Here is a 25,117-nt window from a genome sequence, read left to right as displayed (position 1 = left end):
CGATAATGTTTGGACACCTAGGAGTGTCAGTATTTCCATACTGGCATGCAGGATTATTCTCGAACAAAAAACTTGGCCTTTGGATTCCAGTGGTTGGCCGGTTTCACAGAGATAGGACCCTCGGCATTCTGTCCGGTTTGCCTGTCACTATGATTAAAGTGGGGATGATTGTATTCTTGTAATGCTCTCAGTCCCATCAAGCAGGTTTGGCATACACTTGAGCCAGTAATCATAGTGGTATCATCTTTTTGTGGTAGGGTAGGGAGTGGACATTAGTGAAGCAGCTTTTGCAGTTGTCATTGGTAGAGAAAGTAAATCCATGAAAGGTTAATGGGGTTTTCTTTGGGATATGAGAGACAGCATTGTTATTTTCTTTCCCTTATACTTAATTTTTCTTCTATTGTTTTCGGTTTTCATTATCATTATTACCTTATCCCTCCCCCTCAAAAAATTAATGAGCAAACTTAATATTCCCCATACCCCTGGATCAGATGGCAAACCCCAGACACCATTGACATCCTCTGCTGATTTATTTAAGACAAAAAAGGACCCCTCTACTAAAGTTTCAAAACCAAATAAGTTGGGTAACACAGGGAAACTTCGAATCCTTTATGTTACCTAAAGTTCAATAGATACTGATTATGATAAGCTATATAAAGTATTTAAATGCTATGATGAGATAGAAAAAAGAATAAAACTTGAAAATGAAAAATGGCATTCATGGATATTTTATAATATTCATGAAGAAGCATTTAATGCAATATGTAACATCAATAATATTAAAATTAATAACTTAAATGTCACGGGTGCCCTTAGTGATAAGATACCAAACGATTTGGATGTGTATAGATCTACTGACTAATTTGAAAAAGATGTTGGTATAAATATGCCTTCCCAGAGAAAGCCAAAACCACCAATGTGGCTTGTTACCGAGACTAAAGAGAGTACTAGGAGTTATTTTAAAATTTGCAAACTAATTCAGAAAAAGGTGGGAACTATTGCACCAGGTGATATATCTCGCTTTGGAAAAAATAGCTTCCTCATCCGTGCAAAATCATGCACGCAATCAGTAATACTGTCTAATCTCAAGACAAGTAGTGATGATGACATGTTAGATGTCAGACCCCACCTAAATTTCAGTTACCGAAGGGGAGTAGTTTTCAATAAAGACCTGTATGAATTTACTGAAGAGGAAATACTGGCCATGTGTCCATTAACAGTGGGGAAAGTTCATAAGGTTCCTGGGACGTCAGTGATTATCCTTACTTTCCAGGATTCCCATGTGCCTTTCAACATCGTCATTAAAAATTATGTAATTAAAGTTCGACCTTTCAAACAGAAGCCACTACAATGTTTCGATTGTTTCAAATTTGGACACCCTTCTAAAGTTTGCAAAAATGATAAAATGTGTAGCATTTGTTCCAGATCTTAACATGGAGAGTGTACACTTGAGGCCAAGTGTTTGCATTGCAACTCAAACCATAAATCCACTGAGAGGGGCTGTGAGCTTTATAAGTTGCCCTAAACAAATCCAGTGTAGAACACATAAGTGTGGGACATGCCAAAAGACTACTGAATAAACCAAACAGCTATGCAAAGGCATTAAAATCAAGAGAAAATATAGCACAGGAGATATCAAACCCACATAGTAAGGCCAGTAGTTCCAAGGAAAAAAAAATACATCATTTAATAGTAAAGTGCTGCGTGACAAGGTAAGCATATAGCCTTTTGAGGCTTTGCTACAGTTCATTAAAACTGGGGCATTGCCCATTTCTGTACAACCTTCGTCCCCCATCACCAACAATAGTACTAACCTCTCTTAGGCCATGTCCTCGCCTGATTTTATGGAGGTTCCACTTGAACCCAAATTACCAAGTGCACCTGCAGTGGTGAAGATGCAAAAACCTGGTAGCTCACAACCTATTAATCAGAAAAGGGAGAGACCCCCATCTCTCTCGCCCCCTTCCATAAGAAACATCAGAGTTATGATGTCAAGTAAATATGATATCTTGTCTGTTGATGTTTCTGATCAACCAGAAGACAGTTTAAATGAATCAGAAATTGAAGTTGACTTCCACCATCCCGTTCAACAATTAAATCAAAAGGAAAAAAATAAAAGCACCAACGCAAAAACGAATCTAACAAGACCCTCTCTAAAAAAACACTGGGAAATATTGTTAGATCAAAAATTGTTAATGGGAAGGCTTCATACAAGGCGTCTTCCAAACATAAACCATAGTTTTTTCCTCTATTTTGAAATGGAATTGTCAGGGTTTAAGGGCCAAATATGAAGAACTTAAGATCCTCATTCATGAGTACTCCCCTATAAGTATATGTCTACAGGAGAGAAAACTTTATCATAATACTCCTTGTCCTCACGAATATATAAGCTACTGGACACCATATGATTAGCGAGTAGGGAGCCATGGCGGAAGTCTTATATACGTTCATCGAGATGTTCCCCACATATCTTTGTCTATTCGTACTCCTCTGCAGGCAAAGGTTGTACAGATTGATATAGGAAGAAAATACACAATTCTTTCTTTTTACTTGCCTCTAAATAACAGCATTTCATATGATAATTTAGTAGAGGTAATTAAACAACTCCCTCAACCTTTTCTTTTACTTGGAAATTTGAATAGTAGACATCATTCATAGGGGTGATGTTCTAACAAACACAGGAATCAATATTATTTTATCAATTGTGGAAAATGAAGACGTGGGACTCCTTAATACAAGAGAGTCCCCACATTTACATGTTCAGACAGGTACCCTATCATGCATTGACCTTTCAGTTGTAAGCTCTAACTGCATTCTCGATTTTTAGTGTAGAACGTTAGATGATTGGTATACTAGTGATCATGCTCCAATTATTATAAATACGAACAATAGTCCACCCTTGCAGTGATCGCCATGATGGAACCTTGATAAGGCAGACTGGAATAAATTTCAGGAGCTAAGTGAAATTGAAGGGAGCGCAGAACAATTTAAAAGTGTAGATGATGACATAGATTCACTGAATGGAACCTTACATACAGCAGGAGTTAATTCAATTCCAAAAACCACAAGGATATTCAAACGGCGAGCAGTCCCCTGGTGGTCTTCAGAACTGACGGCCTTGCACAGAGCCACAAGAAAATCATTAACTCGATTGCGTAACCACCGTACCGAGGAGAACTCAGTGATATATAAGAAATGTAGAGCACAGTTCGGTCATGCCATGAAAGTAGCTAGGCGCCAGTCTTGGGAGTCTTTTGTTTCCTCCATTAACAGTAAAACACCACCATCTTCTGTGTGGAGGAAAGTAAAAAAGATAGCAGGCAAATTCACCCCTTACCCACCACCAGTGTTGAAGGTGACTGAAGCAACTGAGGATAGCAATGGCCTGGCTGATCATTTCTCAAATGTATCACAAAGTGGGTAGCAGCTCCTGGTCACCAGTATAGGAGCACTGAACAAATAAGAATATTTTAGAATCAACAACAGGAAAGGAAGAGTCATACAATTCTCCTTTTACTGAAAGAGAATTTAATTCTGCACTTGTTACTTGTAATAATACAGCCCCTGGACCCAATGGAATTCCATATGCAACGATTAAATATGTACCTGTTAGTACCAAGTTATTATTTTGAGCATTACTAACAGAATATAGCATGATCATAGTTATCCAAGTGTTTGGGAACTAGCCATTATTTTAGCCTTTTTAAAACCCGGTAAGGATAAGTTTCTACCAGCAAACTATCGACCAATTGCATTGACGTCTTGTTTATGTAAGATCATGAAAAAGATGGTCAATGCAAGACTGATGTGGTACCTGGAAAAGAAGGGTATTTTATCACCAATCCAGTGTGAATTTAGAAAAAATGCACTCAACGACTGATGTGTTGATACGACTTTAGTCCTCTATTTGTGAAGCCTTTGCTTCCAAACAGCACCATTTGACAGTCTTCTTTTACCCTGAGAGGGATATATGGTATACTTAAAACCATTCATAATTTGGAATTATAGGGAGAGCTACCATTGTTCATTCAATCATTTATTTCACATAGATTTTTTTCCAAGTGAGAGTGGGGGAAGCTCTATCAGAGAGGAAACGTCAGTAAGAAGGAGTTCCCCAGGAGCTAGAATGGCAATGGTTGAGAGAAAACTACACCTCTCAATTGACAAAATTATTCAGTGGGCCGATATGAATAGGTTTAAGTTTTCGACAAGCAAAACTACTATTGTATATTTTTGTCGTATTCGGGGAGTACATCCAGACCTGGATATATACATCAAAGTTCAACGGATCCCATGGGTAAGTGAAGCTCAACTTTTAAGATTGATATTTGATTGTAGGCTTATATGGGTTCCTCACTTGAAGGTATTAGAAACTAAATGTATTGAGGCTATGAATCTTTTAAAAGTATTGTCCTATACATAATGGGGGGCAGACCGCAAAATTATTTTAAGATTATTCCAGTGGTTGATTTAAAAAAAAATAGTTATGGGTGTGAAAAATACTCCTCAGCCTCCCAAAGCCTATTAAAGATATTAGATTCTATACATTATGCTGGTATTAGATTGTCCACAGGAGTGTTTGGAACTTCGCTTATCCCAAGTCTCCATGTTGACGCTGGAGAATTACCATTAGACTTTCACCTAAAGTCCTCTATTTTTCGGTATTGGTTTAGGTTGCAAAGACTTCATAATTCTTTAGCCTCTCAGACTGCAAACTTTGTAAGGCATTGTATATATTTTAAGTTACACCCAAAATCTCCTCAACCTTATGGTTTATGAGTCAAAATATTAATAAATTGTCTTGATATAGCAAGAAATAGAGTTCTTCCATTTAAGATATCACCAATCCCCTCCATGGAGATTACTAAGGGTATCGTTTGGTAGATATAGTAGTAGGCTGGCCAGGGCACAAGCCACCCATTGAGATACTACCGCTAGAGAGTTATTGGATCCTTTGACTGGCCAGACAGTAATGCATTGGATCCCTCTCTCTGTTTACGGCTCATTTTTGCTTTGCCTACATATACACTGAATAGTCTAGCCTATTCTTTACACATTCTGGTCTTTCTTCATACACCTGACAACATTGAAATTACCAAACACTTCTTCGCTCAAGGGGCTAATTACTATACTGTGATAGTTCAATGACTACTTTCCTCTTGGTTAGGGTAGAAGAGACTCTTTGGCTATGATTAGCAGCTTTTCTAGGAAAAGGAAACTCCAAAATCAAACCATTGTTCTCTAGTCTTGGGTAGTGTCATAGCCTCTGTTCCATGGTATTCCACTGTCTTAGGTTAGAGTTCTCTTGCTTGAGGGTACACTCGAGCACACTATTCTATCTCATCTTTTTTCTGTTCCTATTATTATTTTTAAATGGTGTGTTGGGCAGGCTTAATAGAAGCGCCATGGATGCCCGGTGATTTATCAAGAGGTTGGTTTTTCCTTATCTGTTTCTATTTCTTATCGAAATCATCCTTACTGTCCTCCCTTCAGTTGAAGTGGCTATCCTGAAGGGTATTTAGCCTTGCATGGTGTATCGGCTCCGCCATGTTGACCAGTTTTTCCGACTTTTTTTTATAGTCTATGGGTTTGATCAATCACTTTATTTATATTTCCTTAAAACAGATTATTTTTGTTACCATTCTTGTTAATTTGATTAAGTATGATGTATCTTTTTTATTACCATTAATTCTTATGCTCTCTGGGGACACTGAGCGAAATCCGTGACCAGTATGTCCTAGATTTCGTCAATGTCATCTACTGTATTGCAATATTCGTGGTCTTCATGCAAATATTCAAGACCTTACAGTTGCATCCAGACAATATGATATTCTTTTGTGCTCAGAAACTTTGGTAGAAACCACAGTTTCTGAGCACAAAAGAATATCACTCATCTGAGCTCCTTATAACTGGTTTTAAGAAGCCAATAATGTTGAAACGTGATGCCATCCCTAGAGCCAGGGGAATGGCGGTGTATATTAGAACTGAGCACCCTGCTTATCATAAGTCCTACTATGAATGTGGATGTCATGAGATCCAGGTAATAAAAGTTTGTGGTAGGCATAACAACTTTTATTTGTGTTCAATCTACTGGAATCCAGACATGGATGATTCTATCCTCGATTGTCTTCTTACCATTATGACTAAGATACAAGATGATAGAAAGGTCTCTTTTGTCTTTGTTGGTGATTTCAATGTTCACAATAGAGAGTGGTTAAGTTCTGTTTCTCCTACTGATCAGCATGGCTTAAGAGCTTTAGACTGTGCCTCTGAAACAGGCTGTGAGTAAATCATAAGTGAAGCTACTCACAGGTCTGGAAACTGGCTGTACCTCTTATACACTGACCCCCCTGGCATTATAATAAGTAAGGTTGGTTCTCCAGTTGGGACATCTCATCATGCCTTGATTTCATTAATAGTGAAGACTGACCAGCCTGTCCCTGATGTATCATACTCTTGTAAGATTTTCATGAAATATCAAGCAGACTGGAATGGGATTTTGCATGATCTTTTGTGCTTCAATTGATCACAATTGTATAGTAGTGTTGATCTTGTTGTCCCTTTGAATGAGAATCTAGCCAACATAATTGATAGGTGTATCCCTTCTCGTGTGCTAATGTACCGAGTGAAGGACAAACCGTGGTTCAATGATGATTGTAGACTTGCTTATTTGGAGAAGCAGGACTATCATCTTTGGAAGGGTAACAGATCAGATTTGACCTGGAATAACTATACTCAGCTGAGAGCTTTTGCTCAGAGAGTTTATGCTTCAACTGAAAAGGAATACAATCTAACCATAAAAGAAACCCTCTCTGGCACAACCCAGGAACATGAGTGGTTGACTACACTTAAATCACCACTCTTTGGTGTAGATGCAACAGTCCTTCCTTTACTTAAACCAGATGGCTCAGTTACTCATTGTCCAAAGGAAAAGGCAACCCTTTTGGCTGATGTGTTTGACTGTAAGAAGAGTAATGATAAACTCCAACTTCCTCATTCATGTTTTCCTGAGGCTAAGCTAAGTAGTTTAGCTTTTTGATCTCGTGAAATTAAAGCTCTGGTGATGGACCTTGATGCTAATGGAGGTGTAGACCCAAATGGTATTTTTCCTTTTTTTTTATGAAGACTGCAGATTTCTTAGCTCCAAAGTTATGTTATTTTGCACAAGTTAGCAAGCAGAGGAGCTTTTAGCACTTGTTGGAGAATTGGTAATGTTTTTCCACTATGTAAATGTGTTTGTAGTAGCTCAAGTTTAACTCCCATATTATTTAAAGTGTTTGAACGTTTTTGTCAAAACGTCTTCATAGGTTTGCTGAAGGTAATCATCTGTTCTCTAGTTTGCAATTTGGTTTTTATAAAGTCCTAGGAGCATGTGATACACTTCTTACAATATCCAATGCTGTACAGCAATCCCTTAATTTTGGTCAGGAAGTTCGTATGATTGGCCTTGATTTTAGTGCTGCCTTTGACCGTGTTAATCTTGAGGCCCTTGTTTTCACACTCAAACAGCTGGGAGTGGCTGGGTCGTTCCTTAGCATTATCATTGAATTTTTAAGTAATAGATCTCAAAGAGTTGTTGTTGAAGGGCACCATAGTGAGTATAGGAATGTGATATCCGGTGTTCCACAGGGTAGCGTTTTTGGCCCATTACTTTTCATACTTTATACACATGACCTGTGGTTTGGCTTGGAAAACAAACTTTTTGCATATACAGATGATGCTACTCTCTTTGCATCAATTCCATCCCCTAAATGTAGATCTCGGGTTGCTGAATCCCTTAACAGAGATCTAGCTAAAATTAGTGCATGGTGCAAATTGTGGGTATGAAGTTGCATCCTAACAAAACTTGAAGTATGATTGTAAGTAGGTCAAGGACAATGGCTCTCCTCAACATCCGGATCTCAGCATTGATAATGTTTCATAACTTTGCATGACTTTTAAAAATTTAGGTAAGATTCTGGACAGCAAATTTACATTTTGAGAAACACATTAGGTCTGTGTCTTTTTCAAGTGCACAAAAGATTGGCTTATTGAGAAAATCTTTCAAGATTTTGGTGATCAATCTATTCTGAAGAAGTGTTCTTATTCTTTCATTCTACGTTGTTACGAGTATTGTTTTCCTGTCTGGTCTTCATCTGCTGATTCTCATCTTAATTTGTTGGACAGAAACTTACGGTCTATTAAATTTCTTATTCCTAATCTAGATATTAATCTTTGGCACTGTCGTTCAATTAGTTCATTATGCATGTTGCATAAGATTTTTCATAATTCTGACCATCATTTACATTTAGATCTTCCAGGACTGTTCCATCCTGTTCGTAAAACTAGGCAGGCAGTTAATTCTAATAGCCAGGCCTTCTCCATCATGAGGCTCAATACTACACAATATTCTAGAAGTTTTATTCCAGCTATGACCAAGTTGTGGAATGATCTTCCTAATCAGGTAGTTGAATCAGTAGAATATCAAAAGTTCAAAGTTGCAGAAAATGTTTTTATGTTGAACAGGCTGACATAAGTTATATTTAAATTTTCTGTTTCAATGTTAATGTTTTTAAGATATTTATTTAAATTTTTTTGTTACTTCTTATATCGTTTATTTATTTCCTTGTTTCCTTTCCTCACTGGGCTATTTTTCCCTGTTGGAGCCCTTGGGCTTATAGCATCTTGTTTTTCCTACTAGGGTTGTAGCTTGGCTAATAATAATAATAATAATAATAATAATAATAATAATAATAATAATAATAATTTATTGGTATGTAAAAGAACATAAAGGTGCGATTAGATTGTAGAGTTTTTTCCGAGAGTTGCTCTCAGACAGCTCCTCTATGGAATGTAAACAGGCTGTAGAGGACTCTCCGAGATTTTCTCTCTACTCTCGCGAGTGTTTCTCTTCTCTCGCGCATGCTATAGTCTAAACACTCTAGACAGCACGCTCGTAGAGCTAGGTTGTTGCTCTCCACTCTATCCAGAGAATATTCAGATCTCTGAAAGTTTTTGTTACTCTCGCGAGAGAACATGTGCCAAAAAGGTGGAATAAAGACCAAACAATTGCATTAATTCAGCAATACGAGAAATTTCCTGAACTGTGGAATGTGACTTTGCCTGAGTACAGAAACAAAGAGCTGAAAATTAGTAAAATTAAAGGAATAGCTGAGAACTTGGGAATTAGCAAAAAAGAAATTACAAGGAAATGGCACAATCTCCGGAGTCTAATGTGTACTGAAGCTAGAAAATTAAAGAAGAAAAAATGGGAGTAGAGCTGAAGAAATAATTGGTGTAAGAAAAAGAAAAATAAGAAATAAAAAAAAAACACTACCCACAAACACACACACACACACTTCAATACCCGTTATTTTTAACGAGCACGTGCACTAGATTATTTGTTATTATTATTTGAAAAAAAAAAATATTAAATATATTTAATTCAAATAAATGCTTAAAATTTACATATTTAATTTAAATATTTGAATTTAATGGGAACGTGCAGTAGATTACTTGTGTTATTATTATTAAAAATAAAAATATTAAATACATTTAATTTAAATAAATGATTAAAATTTAAATGTTTAATTTAAATATTTGGATTTAACGGGCACGTGCACTAGTTACTTTGTATTTATATGTTATGCTTTCTTATCCTAACCTACCCTCCCTCACTTACTGCTCACTCCAGCATTTTTTTGTGTTTACACAGTGTTATATAAAACTCTTTATTTCTTCAGGAACTGCCTAGCTCTGAATTGATCTGGAAACGGGAATCAACCAGAGCAAACTGGAAGTATTAATTTTGAAACAGGAACCCCCAAACATACGAAGTTCTTATAGCTCGATGTATCTTCCTCAAACAATTTTCTTAATAATTTTGCATGTGCTCCATATTCTCCCCTTCTGCTTATCCATTTTCGGACCCACATACTTCTTTTCCTTTTCTTTTTCACTTCGTTCATAATTATTAATGCAGCAGCAACATCGCACTTTTGAGACATGTTCTCTCAACCCTCGCTAGTTGTCGTCTGGCACTGGCTCCAGTGTAAATAGATGCGCGAGAAATCTTACCCGACTCTCAGACACTTTCTCTCGCGACACTCACTCACAGCTCTCGGAGAGAAAAACTTGCTAGTAGTATAAACACGCTGTAGAGAAAGTCGCGCGAGAGTAGCCGTCTCTCGGGAGAGTTTACTCTCCAATCTAATCGCACCTTAACTGAATTAGAAGCTAGGTCTTTTTTTTATGGAACACGTCAAAGAACATATGGAATCGACTTTTTTATATACTGATGGCTCTAAATCTGATGCTGGCATTGGATTTGGAGTAAATGGTAGGTCTTTTAACTGTAGAGGTGCACTTCCTCTATTTTCTTCTATATATACTGCCGAGCTATATGGCATACTAACCGCCGTTGAGAGAATAGCATTAAAAGAGGAGGGTAATTTTACTATTTTTAGTGGTGCGAGAAGTGTTCTACAAGCTTTAGAAGTTTTTAATTCCAGTAACCTTTTAGTTTTTAAGATTTTAGAGCAGTTTTTAAATATTGGCCTGACAAGTATAACAGTTTGATTTTGCTGAGTTCCGGCACACGTAGTGTGTCTGGAAATGAAGAGGCAGATTCACTGGCAAAGAATGCTGCAGCTGAGTTGCTACCAAGGAGGTATCCCATTCTCTATAATGATTTTTTACCGACAATTAAGAATTTTAAAATAATTGGCAACAGCATTGGGATAGTTTAACTGAAAATAAGATGAGAGAAATTACAAATGTTATATCCCCCTTGGAGGTGTAACGTGATACCCTGAAAGCGGGAGACTAGTCTTGGTCATCTCCACATTGGTCACACTCTGATGACACATGAGTTTCTGTTGGCTGGCCAACACCAACTATATTGTGACGACTGTTTGATACCCTTGACAGTGAGGCATTTGTTGACTCAATGCCCCACTTTTAGCACAGAAAGAAATAGATATCTGTTTAAGGCTTGAGATGAGGATGGCAGGTTCATCCTTGCCAAGATTCTTGGACATGAGGTGTCGCACAATGCTAGCGGCATTTTAAAATTCATTTAAGAAGCAGGTGTTCTCAATGCTATTTAACTTTTATAACCTATTTACTTTTACGGATTTAATTGAATATTCTTTTACTCTTTATTTATAATAAACAATATCGGCGTCAATGACCTTCGACGTCAGGATGCCAAAGAACTTCAAATCATTCATTCATTCTCCACCACACGATGTGCACGAGACAACCTATAGCTGTAGATCTTCTCATGGTGAATCTGGGATGTGTGGGAGTATGGTTTCATCAGTGTTGTCTTGAGGGCAAAGGCATCATCTGCTATTGTGTGGAAGGGGATTGGAGTGTCATCATTCGGCAGAGTGCTGTCCTCAGAAAATCCCACACAGTTCTGCTCGATGGCATGACGGAAGTTACATTTGGTACAGGTTCCTCCATCACCAGTACCTCCTTCAGCATCTATGTCGATGTACAGGAACTTGCACTTTGCATCTGTGACGGCCATGAGTATGATGCTGTGGAATTTCTTGTAGTTATACTATAGTGATTTTCCTTTCCTGGGCTTCTTTATAGGGACATGCTTTCTATCAAGTGGCCCTCCACAATCATGGTAGTTCCACTTATTTGCGAATACTTCGGCAACTGTCTTCCACTCCTTACAAGTTTTGGGGCACTTCAGGACTTCATGTTGGTAGGTGTCAGTGATGGATGGCTTGCCTCCTGTCTACAGATTTTTGGATTTTAACCAATCCACCCGTTATGCAGGAGACTTTCTCCAACAGCCTCTGTTCAGAGGCCTTCCTTCGGGAAGCAGAGTGGATATAAATGACAAGCATTGATCTTCTTCCTATGGGAAAAATACTTTCACTTGTTGGGCTCCCTCCTTCGAGCAATTCCTCCGAGAAAAAATGGCTTCTCCTCGCCACAGAGCAGATCTCGTCGGCAGTCATGTCTCATTAAGAGATTGGCTAAGCCCATCAGACTAGCCTTGCCTAATAGACACGTCACATCCGGTGACATGTCTACAACATCAGAGAACTCATTAATGACTTTGTTTACAACTAGATGCTTCGTGGTGATGATTGGGTAAAGTTTGTCTTGCTTCTCGAGGGTGTTATTCCAGTAATAGACCCTCAAAATTGCCATCAAGAGGAATCCCGCTCTTAAACTTAGACAACGGAAGCCCTTTGCTTGTTCCTCAAGCATCTCCTCCAGACCGGAAGGATTTACCTTCTCCCTTGTCTCCAATCATCGCTCTTCACAGAGTTTGAGCCTACTTATTCGTAGTTGGGTAACAAAGCCCCTCTGCGGAACTTGGGTTGCTTCCTTCGGTCCCAGGGTGCCCCCTCAAAGACCTAGGACCCAAGAAAGCAGATCTTTTCCTAATCCTAAGGACAGGTCTCTCCCGGTGTTGCCCTCGACCAAGAGAGTAGGCATACCCTATGGGTTGCCTTTAACGTCTCTCACTCACGGCAAGGAATCAAGTAACATTCAACTTTTTCCCAGACAGCTTGAACCTCAAGTTCAAGCCCTCCAGACGGGAAATCCTACGCATTGTGATCAATGGCTATTACGTCAGATATTAACTTGAGGCCAGACCTCGAGGAAGATACAATAGCGATACCATCGCTACATCTTCACACCTTGAGGCTATCCAGCAACTACTCGAAAAGAGAGGCTTTTTAAAGCCACTTGCTAGTTGCATGGCAAGATACCTGTGGGAGTTGTCGTGTGCAGTATATCAAGGGAAGTGGTCCGTATTTTGTGGTTGGTGTTGGTGTTGTGTCTCCGCTCAGTGCCTGTATTCCAGATGTAGTGGAATTTTTACTGTACCTCAGGAAGGGAAAAATCCACTCGGAGTCGGTGGTGAAAGGCTTCCTTCATCCTTAAACATTGTCTTCGAACTGAATCGAGTTAATATTTCCTCCTTGAATGAATTGCCACTCCTCATATGGAACTTTGAGCGTTCCTGCCCTCAGTTTGAAGTTAGACCACCTTTTTTGAACGTTAACAAGGTCTTTACATTCATGGAAAAGGAGCCCCTTTTGAATCTCTCCATCAAGCTTCAGACAAAGGCTTGACTTTAAAGACAACTTTTCTTCTCCTCCTGGACTAGAGTCAGTGAGCTGCATGGTCTCTCTTTCAAAGTTGGTTATTCAAAAGATTGGGGGCGGGTCCCACTCAGTTTGGTCCATGAGTTTGTTGCAAAGACTCATAATCTGGCTGTAGCGGATCCTGGCTTTGGGGCCTTTATAATTGAGTCTCCAGTCTGTAACAGACGATCCTGATCAGCTGTTACTATGCCCCGCAAGGGCGCTAAGGTTATACCTCGGAAAAAACGAGAAAGGCTTGACCCCAGATCAACAGGCTTATTGTTTAGCACAGGGAAGACCAAGAGGAGAATAACGGAAAACCCAATCTCCTCGTGGATCAGGCGAGTGATAGGAAGGGCACTGTTTTCAGACCCCTTGCCATCCAATAGACGCTTCATACCCCTGGCAGTCATTAAGAATTTCCTGTGCAGGAGGTACTTCAAGCAAGCTGGTGGAAACGTCAACAATGTTCACTGCCCACTACCTGCAAGACATAACCCACAGGAGCTTAGACGCATTCTCAACAGGTCCTGTAGTGGCTGCTCAAATCCTGGTCTATTCACCCCAGCTCCATTTTAGGATAAGTAGCAGATGGATGTCTACCAGCGAGAAAGTCAAGGGTGAATGTGGGAGTGAGTGGCCACTTCCTACTTTATCCTGCCCTCTCTTGGGGCTCAGCATTCAAGGAACTCTGTACATCTGACCTCATCTATCTGCGGGCGAGTATCACGCTCTTTGGGCAACTCTATATATGTGTATATATTTGCTATGTCTCCGTTTTCCAGTCAGGGGGAGTCGGGCAAGATTGAAATAAAGTAAAGGGATCAGCCCAACTCCATGCTAAATCTAATATTTACAGAAACTTTCTTTATTCCCAGCACTAATTGCCCAGGTTGTTATCCTAAGAGGACAACGAGGTGCAAGAATCCTTTAAGGTCCACCTGTACAGAACGCAAGAGGCCATCCCTGGAGAGTTACCAGCCAGTTGGTTTGTGGACTTCCACCCACCTAAAGGTGTGTCTCCATAGTAAAGAGTGGAAGGTTTGTATTTTGCGATGGAACAAATGACATATTTGGAAGTAATTTGTATTTTTCCCCAGCACTACAAACTTGGAGCTCTTTACACATACAACCCACCAGCACCTGAAAGTCCTGCAGTAATTACGAAAGTGATGGTTAGTTGCTAGTGTGAGCGGGAGGGTTAACCTAACCTGCTCCTCTTCCTCCTCCCCTGCACTAATTAGCGGTGGGTATTTATTTCTTGACAAGAAATCGCTGCACCGTAATTGATTAGTGGCTACTTTCCTCTTGGTAAGGGTAGAAGAGACTCTTTAGCTATGGTAAGCAGCTCTTCTAGAAGAAGGACACTCCAAACTCAAACCATTGTTCTCTAGTCTTGGGTAGTGCCATAGCCTCTGTACCATGGCCTTCCGTTGTCTTGGGTTAGAGTTCTCTTGCTTGAGGGTACACTCAGTCACACTATTCTATCTTCTTTCTATTCTTCTTGTTTTGTTAAAGTGTTTATATTTTATAGAGGAGATATTTATTTTAATGTTACTCTTCTTAAAATATTTTATTTTTCCTTGTTTCCTTTCCTCACTAAGCTATTTTCCCTGTTGGAGCCCCTGGGCTTATAGCATTCTGCTTTTCCAACTAGGGTTGTAGCTTAGCAAGTAATAATAATAATAATAATAATAATAATAATAATAATAATAATAATAATCAGCTCCGCCGAAATAATTCTCCATAGAAAAGATCTTCAGGTTTGTATTGCTAGGAAAAATACAAATTACAGTAATTGCAAGTTTTTCATGTTTAAGAGTAGAAAGGATTAGTAAGAGTATGGCGAGAGTCGTATAAAGGTTTAAATTTATAAATATAATAAAAAATATGAAAAAGTTACAAGAATAATGAAAAAATATAGCCCATAATAGAGTACTCTATCTACTTGTCGGTCTTCTCCATATCACAGTTGGATGGGCGATTGGAACTCAACACCGGAAGTAGTCCAGGGATTACAGTATTATATATTGAAGTGTATATTCAAAATGGTTTGAAAGGTTGTTTAAGCACGAGTTACTTTGTGCACATGTTTCTTGTGATTTCATCGTTCATAAATTTTTTGTGATTTGTGAAAGTTATATTGTTAAAATAGGAATTGTTCCGTAACTGGAATACAAAGCTATGCTATTTATAGAGGCATTACTTTCAGCGAAGCTGAAAGAACGATCCATTAAAATCTAGCAAGGGTTAACTACCCATCCCGCTAGTTAGGTGGGGATAGGGGGGTAGATACCTACCCCTCTCACTTACACACCTGTGACTGTTCTTCCCTTTACTTTTGGTTCAGAGGGAGCGGTTGTTGCCGCTTTTCCTCCTTACCTATTTCTGGACTACCATTATTCTTTGTCTTTTTAAATTATGCTTTTTTTAAATATATGAAATCATTCTCAATGTTTATATATATATATATATATATATATATATATATATATATATATATATATATATATAAGATATATATATTGTAAGCTATCTTTACAATGAATGTTGCTGTTTGTGTGAGTGTTAGTTCGGCAAGTTCTGAAGGACGGAGAACCTCCCCTTCCGACCTTTCTCCCTTGGACATCAGTCATCCCATAGGCAGATGGCCCTCCGTGTAACTCAGCCACCGCCGCTGGGGAATCGTCATTGTTTGGATACGCCTCCGTTCGACTGTTATTGTCGCCTTGCTATCTATGTATTCTTAGAAGGAATCTGCTGGGCGAAGGGAACACGGCCCTCTCAGAGCTTGACTTCGGTCTTGCTCTTTTTCAAGGTCAATGCCGCTCACTTTACAACAGCGGCCAGCAGAATACTCTGCGGGGGGGGGGGGGGGGGGGGGGACACACCTTTCCCATCCTTGGGTTAAGGTGCGCTCCCGAATGGGTTCCTTCATTAAGTGAAATTTTAACTGTTTGTAATTTAACTTTTCAGCTTTGTCCCCACCCCTTCCCGCCAGAGAATCCTGAGTAAGTATTTTTCTCAGCTGAATTATTTAATTGTAATTCTTGTTTTGTTGCAGTTTTTCCACACTGGCGCTCTCCTTTTCCCATCGATGTCTGCCGGGGAAGGGAGTGTGCAGTCCTTAATTTGTGTCTGTTCTCTCAATGAAAACCTTTCCTGTCAGCGGACTAATTGCTCCTCCCGAGAAAGGTTTTTGTTACATAATTTGTTTTATTTTTCTTCATTTAACATAGCCGTTCTTCTTCGTTTGGCTGGGTTAGCCGACGTAGAAGAGCAGTACCGTTCGTTTCTGTGGAATCTGATGTTACTGGGCCATCACGTTCCTGTTCTCCTGTGCCTGTGGCAGCTCCTGATCAGTAGGCTAACCTCGAGGAACTAGCTTAGACTATGTTTTCTCAAGTAGTGCTCGTTGCAGACCTTCAACTTGAACAAACAAGGCTTGTTGATGGGAAGAAAAGAGTACTGCCCGGAGGTCCACCTCCAAGGGTTGGACTACTTTCCCTTCCAATGGAGAGTTATCCTCCCCAGGTGTTGGGCTGTCTTCCTTTCCGAGGGAAAACTTCCCATTATCTACATTTCATCGCACAGATTGCTGTATGCTGTTTCTTTTCCAAAGACTATGCTCCTCACCAAGCTGAGTTGACTCTTCTGTCGGGGGCGGAGAAAAGTCCGAGGCAAGTCTCTCCTGTGAGTGATCATCTTTCTCGTTTGCGAGAGAGGCCACTCATAGACTCCCTTTTGGAGTCCTGTTGCCGCTGATCAGCTTGTTGATCCTACTACCCCTTCGGGGGCTCGTCACCGTGGTTGTTGACCCCGCCGTACTCTTCCGCCGCTTTGCTTTAGAGTTGCTCCTTCGCCTTTGGCAAAAAGACGCCATATCAGCTCTTCAGCCTCGTCAAAAAAGCTTTACTCTTTTGAGGAACCTTCTCTTCCTAATTCTACTGGTTCTCGACCTTCGCCTGTTTCTTTGCAACCTTTGCCTGCTTCTACAGACTCATCTGGTCATCGACGAACTCCGGTTCACAACTCACTGTGGAGGAATTGTTAGCAATCTTCTCTGGGGGAGGTTTGCTCTTCCAAAGGGCACATTCCTTCGCCAGATCATCATTCAGCTGTTTACTGACCATCTGTGCGTTGATTACATGTTCATCGATCTCCTGCTCAGTGTTCGCCTGCTCATCAGACTCCTACTTGTATACCTGCTGCTCGCCAATCCCCAGCTTGATTATCACCTTGTCAATCGCCGATCACCAGCTCACTGATTGCTAGCTTGTCATTCTCTTATCGTCGACTTCCAGTCTCGCCATTCGCTAACTTCCAGTTCGCCAATAGCCAGTCGTTAGCTTGCTGATCGTCAGCACGCCGATCACCAATCTCCAATTTCTGGGTCGCCAATCGCCAATTCGAACCATATTGCTTTCCCTCAGCTTATTCGATCATCCGCCAGCTCACCTATTTTGCGGCACTCCGATTGTCAGCACGATGATCGCCAGCTCATCGATTGCCAGCCTACTTTGTCAGCTCAACGATTGCAAACTCAACGATAGCCGGTCGCAAGCTCAGCAATCGCTGATCGCAAGTTCAACAATCGCCAATCGTCAATTGTCTGCTCGTGCTTTCGCCAATCATCGATCTCCAGCTCGTTGATCAACAATCGCCAAGAGGCATCGCGATGATTGCCTTTCGCCTGTGACCTCAGATTCTCCTCAGTCTTGTTGTTCGCCAGAATTATGGCTCTCATCAGACCAACTCTCCTTGCCCACGAACTCCTGTTTGTGACTCTCCAGCTAGTTCTAGCCACCCAGTCGCTTATCCTTCGCAGACCCAACGGCATGCAGCCGTTCGCCTTTCGACAATGGTTACGCGTTTGCAGACTTATCTAGTGGTTCGCTGTTCATTTTCGGCTCTTTGATCGTCAACTCGCTGAGTTAACCCGAGTCAACCTGCCGATCAATGGCAGATCGCCGCTAGCCAACTGACCAGGCAGCCCTCTACTGCTCGTCAGTCACCATCCGTTTGCTGTCTGCCAATTGTATGCCATTCGCCGCTCACTAACGGTTAGCCTTTCACCGCTCGCCAACGGTTAGCCATTCGCTGGTACCCTACGGTTCGCTGCTCTTCTTCGGCTCACTGATTGCCGATTAGTCGATCGCCCTCCCACCGATCTCCGATAGCTCGCTGTTCACCAGCAGTTCGCTGCTCAGCAGCCCACCAGCAATCTTCAACTACTCATCAGTCACCCTTTGCCAGTCGTTCCTTGGAGAGATTGGAAGGAGAACGACACCAGCTCCTCACTGCTCACCGTTCTCCATCGTGCTGATCCCCAAAAACAATCAGGAGAAAAACAGCAGTCCCCATCAGCAGCTCGTTGATAGGTGACTACTCGTGAACACTCTCCTACTGCACAGCTGCCACAAAAACCAGCCCTTAAAAATCGTCAATGTTTGCCAGAACGGCGCCGTTCTAAGGAACAGCATGACCCCCGTCAGGGCATCCAAGATAAGGTCAAGTGAAGCCTTGCTCACTTCTCCTCGTCCTTGTGCTAAACATTCATCAGTTCAGATTGAGCCCTCACAGTGAAGATTCCTTATCCAACTCTTTCCGGCCTTTGCTCATTGAGGAAGTCCCACAAGATTGCAAAGTAGTCTCGAAACCTGGGGAGGATTCCATCATTTCACATACAGGTAACAAACAGAGGGCTGCAACACCTAGACCTTCAGTGCTAGAGGCCTTCTTCTCTCCAAGTAAGGAGTCTAGGGACTCTAAAAGGTCTCATCGAGGACTTTAAGACCCGCACAGGGGGTCGAGCAGTCCACATCTGGCCTCTTCAAGAAGAACAAAACAGGACTACAGCAATGGACAACAAAGTGTCTAAAAAGCCCTTTCCTGCCAAGGGCAAGAAAGACTCCAAGTACTCCCGTGGAGAGAAAATGCAGCTCGGGACTGAACCCTGGACAATCTCCATGATACGTTCAGGGTATCGCATCCCATTCACTCATCTCCACCACTGTTCAAGACCTCAGCATTAATGAGCTCCTATGCAAACGGATCCGCAAAGGTGCTGGCCATTCGGGCCGAAGTCTACACCATGTTGGAAAACGTCAGACAAGCAGTAAGACCACAGGACTTCATGTGCACGCTGTACCTAAAAGACGCACACTTCCAGATCGCAGTCCAAATGTCTTCAAGGAAGTTTCTGAGATTAAATCTAGACAAGAAATACCAGTTCAAGGTGCTATGCTTCAGTCTCTCCACAGCACCCCAGGTCTTCACGAGAGTGTTCGCCCTAGTGTCATCTTGGGCTCATAGAATTGGCATCCATCTCCTATGATACCTGGACGACTGGCTAATTCTAGCAGACTCGGTCTCAACCCTTCTTCAGCACCATGACAAAATTCTGAGGCTTTGCCAAGATCTGGGGATCATGGTAAACCATGAGAATTCATCCCTGCTTCCCACTCAAAGACTGGTATACCTAGGAATAATAATAGACACCAACCTCCACAAAGCCGTCCCATCAGATGACAGGGTAGTGAGGCTGAGGAAGGTCATGAGACCTTTTCCGAGATGAGAAGAGTTCCCAGCCCCGAGGTGACATGTCTCCTTAGACACCTATCAGGTCTGACTTGTCTACTTCTCCACGGCCGCCTCAGGATACAATCCCTCCAATGGTGGCTAAAGTACAACTGGAATTAGTTCTTCAATTCCCTGGACATTTCTATCCCCATAAGACCAGAGGAACGACAGGACTCTCGAGTGGTGGGTGGCAAACGAGAATCTTCTGTAGGGTGTCGATCTTCTCATCCTTTCCCTGGACCTGATGCTGCTTTCCGACACATCAAAAGAAGAGGGGGGGGGGGCACATGCTGCATCACACGACCTCAGGCCTTTGGTTAGAGCTCAAAAAACACCTTCACATAAACCTCTTAGAGATGAAGGCCGTCTACCTGGCCCTTCAAACGTTCCATCAGTTCCTGGCGGGTTACTCAGTGGTGGTTATGAGCGACAACACCACAGTAGTAGCTTACATCAAGCAAGGAGGTACTCTTTTGCAGCCCTATCCCATCTGGCAGTAGAGATACCGAGATGGGCAGAAGTCCATTTGGTCTCACTATCATCTCGCTTCATTCTGGGTAAAAGGAATGTGCGCGCCAACAACCTAAGCAGAGCAACTCAGATAGCGGGTACCGAATGGTCTTTGGATCATCTAGTAGCCAATAAAGTCCTGACTTTGTGGGGTTCTCCAGCTGTGGATCTGTTTGCAACGTCCCTGAACTTCAGGCCTGCCTTATTTTGCTCCCCAGTCCCGGATCGTAAGGCTCTCTGACATTCCAGCAATGGTGGGACAAAATCGACGTTTACGCCTTTCCCCCATTCTGTCTGATGGCATCATGCAGAATGGGGAAACCAGACCTTCTGTAGCTCATGTTGGAACTTCCGAGAGAATTTCCTCCACTACACGATCTACTCAGTCAGCCACATGCCAACATTTTCCACAAAAGAGTTGCTTCGCTACGTCTTCACGTCTGTAGACCATCCAGCATCTCACTCAGAGAGGATTTTTGCAACAAGTTGCTAAGAGGATGTCTGGATATCTGCAAAGATCGTCAGCATCAGTCTACCAGGCAAATTGGACATCTTCGGTGGTTGGTGTCATGGAAGGGGTATCTCTCCACTCAATGCCACTATTCCAGCAATAGCGGAGTTCCTCTTGTTTTGCGGTGGGAAAGGCACCTTTCCGTTTTAACAGTAAAAGGCTATCGCTCAGCCTTGAGTCTCGCCTTTAAACTGAAAGGAGAGGACATTTCCTCATCGCTAGAACTTTCCCTCCTCATACGGGGTTACAAATCTACCTGTCCTTAGTCTGAAGTGAGACCTCCTCCTTGAAACGTGGTTCGGGTTCTTAGGCCTCTAAAGAGGCCTCCCTTCAAACCATTACGCCAGGCAACAGATCCCCACCTTACATGGAAGACGGTGTTCCTACTCACCTTAGCTTCGGCTAAACGAGTCAACAAACTTCATCGTCTCTCGTATGACATTGCCCATTCAAGGGGAGGGGGAGAGGTACGCTTCAGCTTCACTCTGAGCTTGTTGTCAAGACTCAGAATCCGGGGGTATCAGATCCTAGATTCGACTCCTTCCAGAAAACAAGTCTTCCCTCTGTAACCAATGATCCAGACCATCTGTAACTATGCCCAGTGAGGAGTTTGATGCTTTACCTCAAGAGAACAGCAGCAGCTCGTCCCTGTGTGCCTTTGCTCTTTGTCAGCACTGGGAGGAATAAGAGGAGGACCATGAAGAACACCATTTCAGCTCGGATTCTCAGGGTCATTGACCATGCACTGAAATCAGATCTTCCTCCAACACGTCGACCCAGATCGCACGATGTTAGGGGCATAGCTACGTCCCTGGCATTCAAAGAAACTATTCTGGGGCGTAGGTTCTGTAAGCAGGTGCGCAGAAGCGTCAAACGACTTTCACCGTCCATTATTCGATACATTCTTTATCAGTCTTGTGGTGGTTGCACAATAGCTGGTTTAGTACCTCCAGCTCCTTAATGGACAAGTAGCAGAAGGTGGAGGGCACTGGTTACCCAGTTTTAGTCTGAGTGACGGAGAAAGAATGACTGGCTCTTTTCTTTTCTTCATTCTCCCCTCTGTTTGGGAAATCAGCATCCTGGGTCTTCTGCACAAGCTGACCTCAACCACTGCATGTAAACCATTGCTCCCTTGTGTAACCTACTATTGTGTCAAAACTGTTACGTCCCCATACCCTGGCGAGGTGGTATTGGGAATGTCTTTGTCAACTCAGGTATTTCCTATGGACTCGGAATAACTTATACCTTGACAGCCACATTGCTGGTATCTCAACACACAGCTTTTGTAGGCCGTAGACCATGTTTAGCAAGGTTTAGCTAGGTGTTAGGGTTTCCTTATTTTTGTACTATCCTACATATAAGGAAACCCCGGGTAAAGTAAAAGGCCAGATTGGCAGGGATATCCACCCCCCATAAGGATGAGTCAACCCCCATAAATAAAATAGGTTTATATTCTCGTTACGGAACAATTGACGAATTTGGGAGTAATTTGTATTTTTCCTAACGATACAAACCTGTAGCTATTTATACAAACTTACCCACCAGGTTGTGTGAGTGAGACAGGTAGCTAGCTACGCCCCCTACTTCCTACTAACTACCAGGATAGGTAGTTAACCCCTCACTAAATCTTAATGGCTCGTCAGTAATACGCCTATAAATAGCTAAAGGTTTGTTTCGTTAGGAAAAATACAAATTACTTCCAAATTTGTTATATATATATGTATATATATATATATATATATATATATATATATAGTAAATAAAAAGCTACAACATCAACAACAAATGCAACCATTTCTAGTCCACTGCAGGATAAAGCCCTCTGACTTGTCTTTATTCATAATTTGGATTTGGCTAGTTTTCCTCACCACGCTGACCAGTATAAATTGGTGATGGTGGGAGGCTTTTGACTGATTGTTCATAGCAAATAGAATTAGTATGTGTAGCCCTGATAAGTACAGCTTTGATGATCATGGCCATGCACAAACCCTTTCACTACGTTATGCTAACCCCTCTCAGAAAGGTATATATATATATATATATATATATATATATATATATATATATACTGTATATATATTATATATATATATATATATATATGTGTGTGTGTGTGTTAACATATACACGCAGTATATATTCCTTTCTGAGTGGGGATACCTTATTGTGGTGAAAGGTTTTGTACATGGCCATGATCATCGAAACTGTACTGGTCAGAGCCACCCATATTGGGTTGGTTTGCTATAAGCTATCAGATGAAAATCTTCCACCGTCATTAATTATCAGTTGGCCTTCATGGTCATGAAAACTGGCCAAACCCCAGACATGAATTGACATATCTAAGGCCTTTGTCCTGCAGTGGACTAGAAATGGCTGCATTTGTTGTTTTTTTTTATATTAAGTACATTATATGTCTACTGTTTATCCCTTAGGCAATTTGTTTCGCTGTGATATAAATGTGGTTATCATCTTGCAGGGCACCATGGTAAAGTGGAAGGGATCCTTCAACTGGAGACAATGCTTTCCCCTTGGATTCCTAATGATTCTTGTAACACTGCCAAGTGGAGATGCACAATCTCGAGGGTATCATCTCTTACCGCCATGCGATAGGTAACGAATAAACCAATACTGATATCAGGTCATTCTGTGTGTGTGCGTGCGTGCGTGTGTGTGTGTGCGTGAGTGAGCGTGCAAGAGCGCCTCTATAACGATTCACTTTACCTTGGTAATTTCATAAATGAAATATAATTCATTTAAAAATGTGCATGTATCAGAGTCAGGATTCAAACCAAGGCAGATAATTTATCACTGACTGTTGTGATTCCAGATTGGTAATTTTTTTTTAAATATATGAAATCTGCTGTGGGTAGTGTATACTCTAGTGAATCTGGTATTAAAAACTATATTATTAATTTTATTTTCATTCTATCTATCTATCTGTATGTATATATATATATATATATACATATATATATATATATATATACATATATATATATATATATATATATAAATTTATGTGTTTATGTATATATATATATATATACTGTATATATATATATGTGTGTGTGTGTGTGTTTGTGTATGTATATATATATATATATGTGTGTGTGTGCGTGTGTTTGTATATATATATATATATATATATGTTTAAACATATGTATATGTACATATACATATATATATATATATATATATACATGTTTAAATATATATATATATATATATATGTGTGTGTGTGTGTGTGTGTATGTGTGTATTATACATGTGTGTGTGCGTGTGTGTGTTATGAGTTTCAATGTTTCTATAAATATTAGTTCATTTAACACAATTCCCATTTTGAAAAGTGGTTAGATTAAGTTTTCTCTTTCAACAGTCAGATCTACTGTTATGGGGATCTTCTGAATGTGGTTCAGATGGCTAGAGTCTTCAATGACTCTAAACATTTTGTAGATATGTCCCTCAAGAAGACACCTAACGAGACCCTCATCGCTTTCCACGATTTCATAAATGTGGTGGGGCCGAATCCAACCAAAGAACAAGTGAGTTCAAAATTGTTTTATCAGTTCTTCACTAAACATTTTCATTTCTCTCATTACTATTTCTTTTGTGGATAAGTTAAATTTTACTCTATTTCTTGGTGAACTTAGTGAAGAACGTGGATTTTGACATAGGAAATATCTATTATTGGGTGAGATAGCCATGTCGTTCTGATGGAAGTTCCTCATTGGCAGCTTCTACTTGGGATATTTCTGCGAGTGATATACCGGGGAAATTTGACCTTGGAGGCATCAACGGAGTTCTAACCTCCGGAGTGAATATCCTGAGAGATGTCGTGTATAAATCAGGGACATGGTTATCCTTCCCAGAATAGAGTTAACCTTGTCTCGAAGGAAAAGTGAGGGTAGGATACGTGGGCAAGAGAGCCGTTACAACTTCCGATCTCAATGTGATACAACTAACACGTTTCCTGTTGAACCATTTCAGGAGTAGCCATCGCATAACAAGGGATCCCACACTGAGAATTGGGAGGGGATGGAAAAGTAATGGATGGGCCATCAGGACGATATGACTATCTTACCCAAAAATAGATTTTTTGTCAAAATACGTATTTTGGGCTCGAGCCATGTCGTCCTGATGGAAGTGTACCAGAGAATTATCATTCCCATTTGTGGCCAGAAGAGTTTTAAACCCTGTAACTCCATAGCTATAAGCATACTTCCTACAGCATTGGTAACTATGGGACCGAGCGATGAGGGTAAGCGAGAAGTTTGTACAAAAGTAGGAGCAAAGTAAATCAATAGCCCAGTCCTACTTACTGTGAAGAAGAACTTTGTCTCCAGTAGATGAAAAGACCAAAGTCTATAAAAGGAAGGTTAAACATTTTGATACATTACTTATATATTATATA

At 40.9% G+C, this 25,117-nt stretch overlaps 2 protein-coding genes across 2 annotated transcripts in view; one reads left to right on the top strand and one right to left on the bottom strand.

Annotated features, from left to right (window-relative positions):
• Window positions 1-25,117, bottom strand: part of LOC137646998 (speedy protein 1-B-like) — a 920,935-nt gene that overhangs the window by 19,703 nt on the left and 876,115 nt on the right. The gene's annotated exons all lie outside the window — the stretch shown is intronic.
• Window positions 1-25,117, top strand: part of LOC137646997 (trehalase-like) — a 328,032-nt gene that overhangs the window by 40,618 nt on the left and 262,297 nt on the right. Inside the window, exons 2-3 of the mRNA XM_068380088.1 lie at window positions 23,183-23,316; window positions 24,083-24,248. Of these exons, the coding sequence (XP_068236189.1) occupies window positions 23,183-23,316; window positions 24,083-24,248 (300 nt within the window). The remainder of the gene's footprint in view (window positions 1-23,182; window positions 23,317-24,082; window positions 24,249-25,117) is intronic.

Source organism: Palaemon carinicauda, chromosome 9 (genome assembly GCF_036898095.1).
Source record: "Palaemon carinicauda isolate YSFRI2023 chromosome 9, ASM3689809v2, whole genome shotgun sequence".
Classification (NCBI taxonomy): domain Eukaryota; kingdom Metazoa; phylum Arthropoda; class Malacostraca; order Decapoda; family Palaemonidae; genus Palaemon; species Palaemon carinicauda.
The sequence above is the reverse complement of the archived record's forward strand: the minus strand, read 5'-3'. Positions and strand labels throughout refer to the sequence as shown.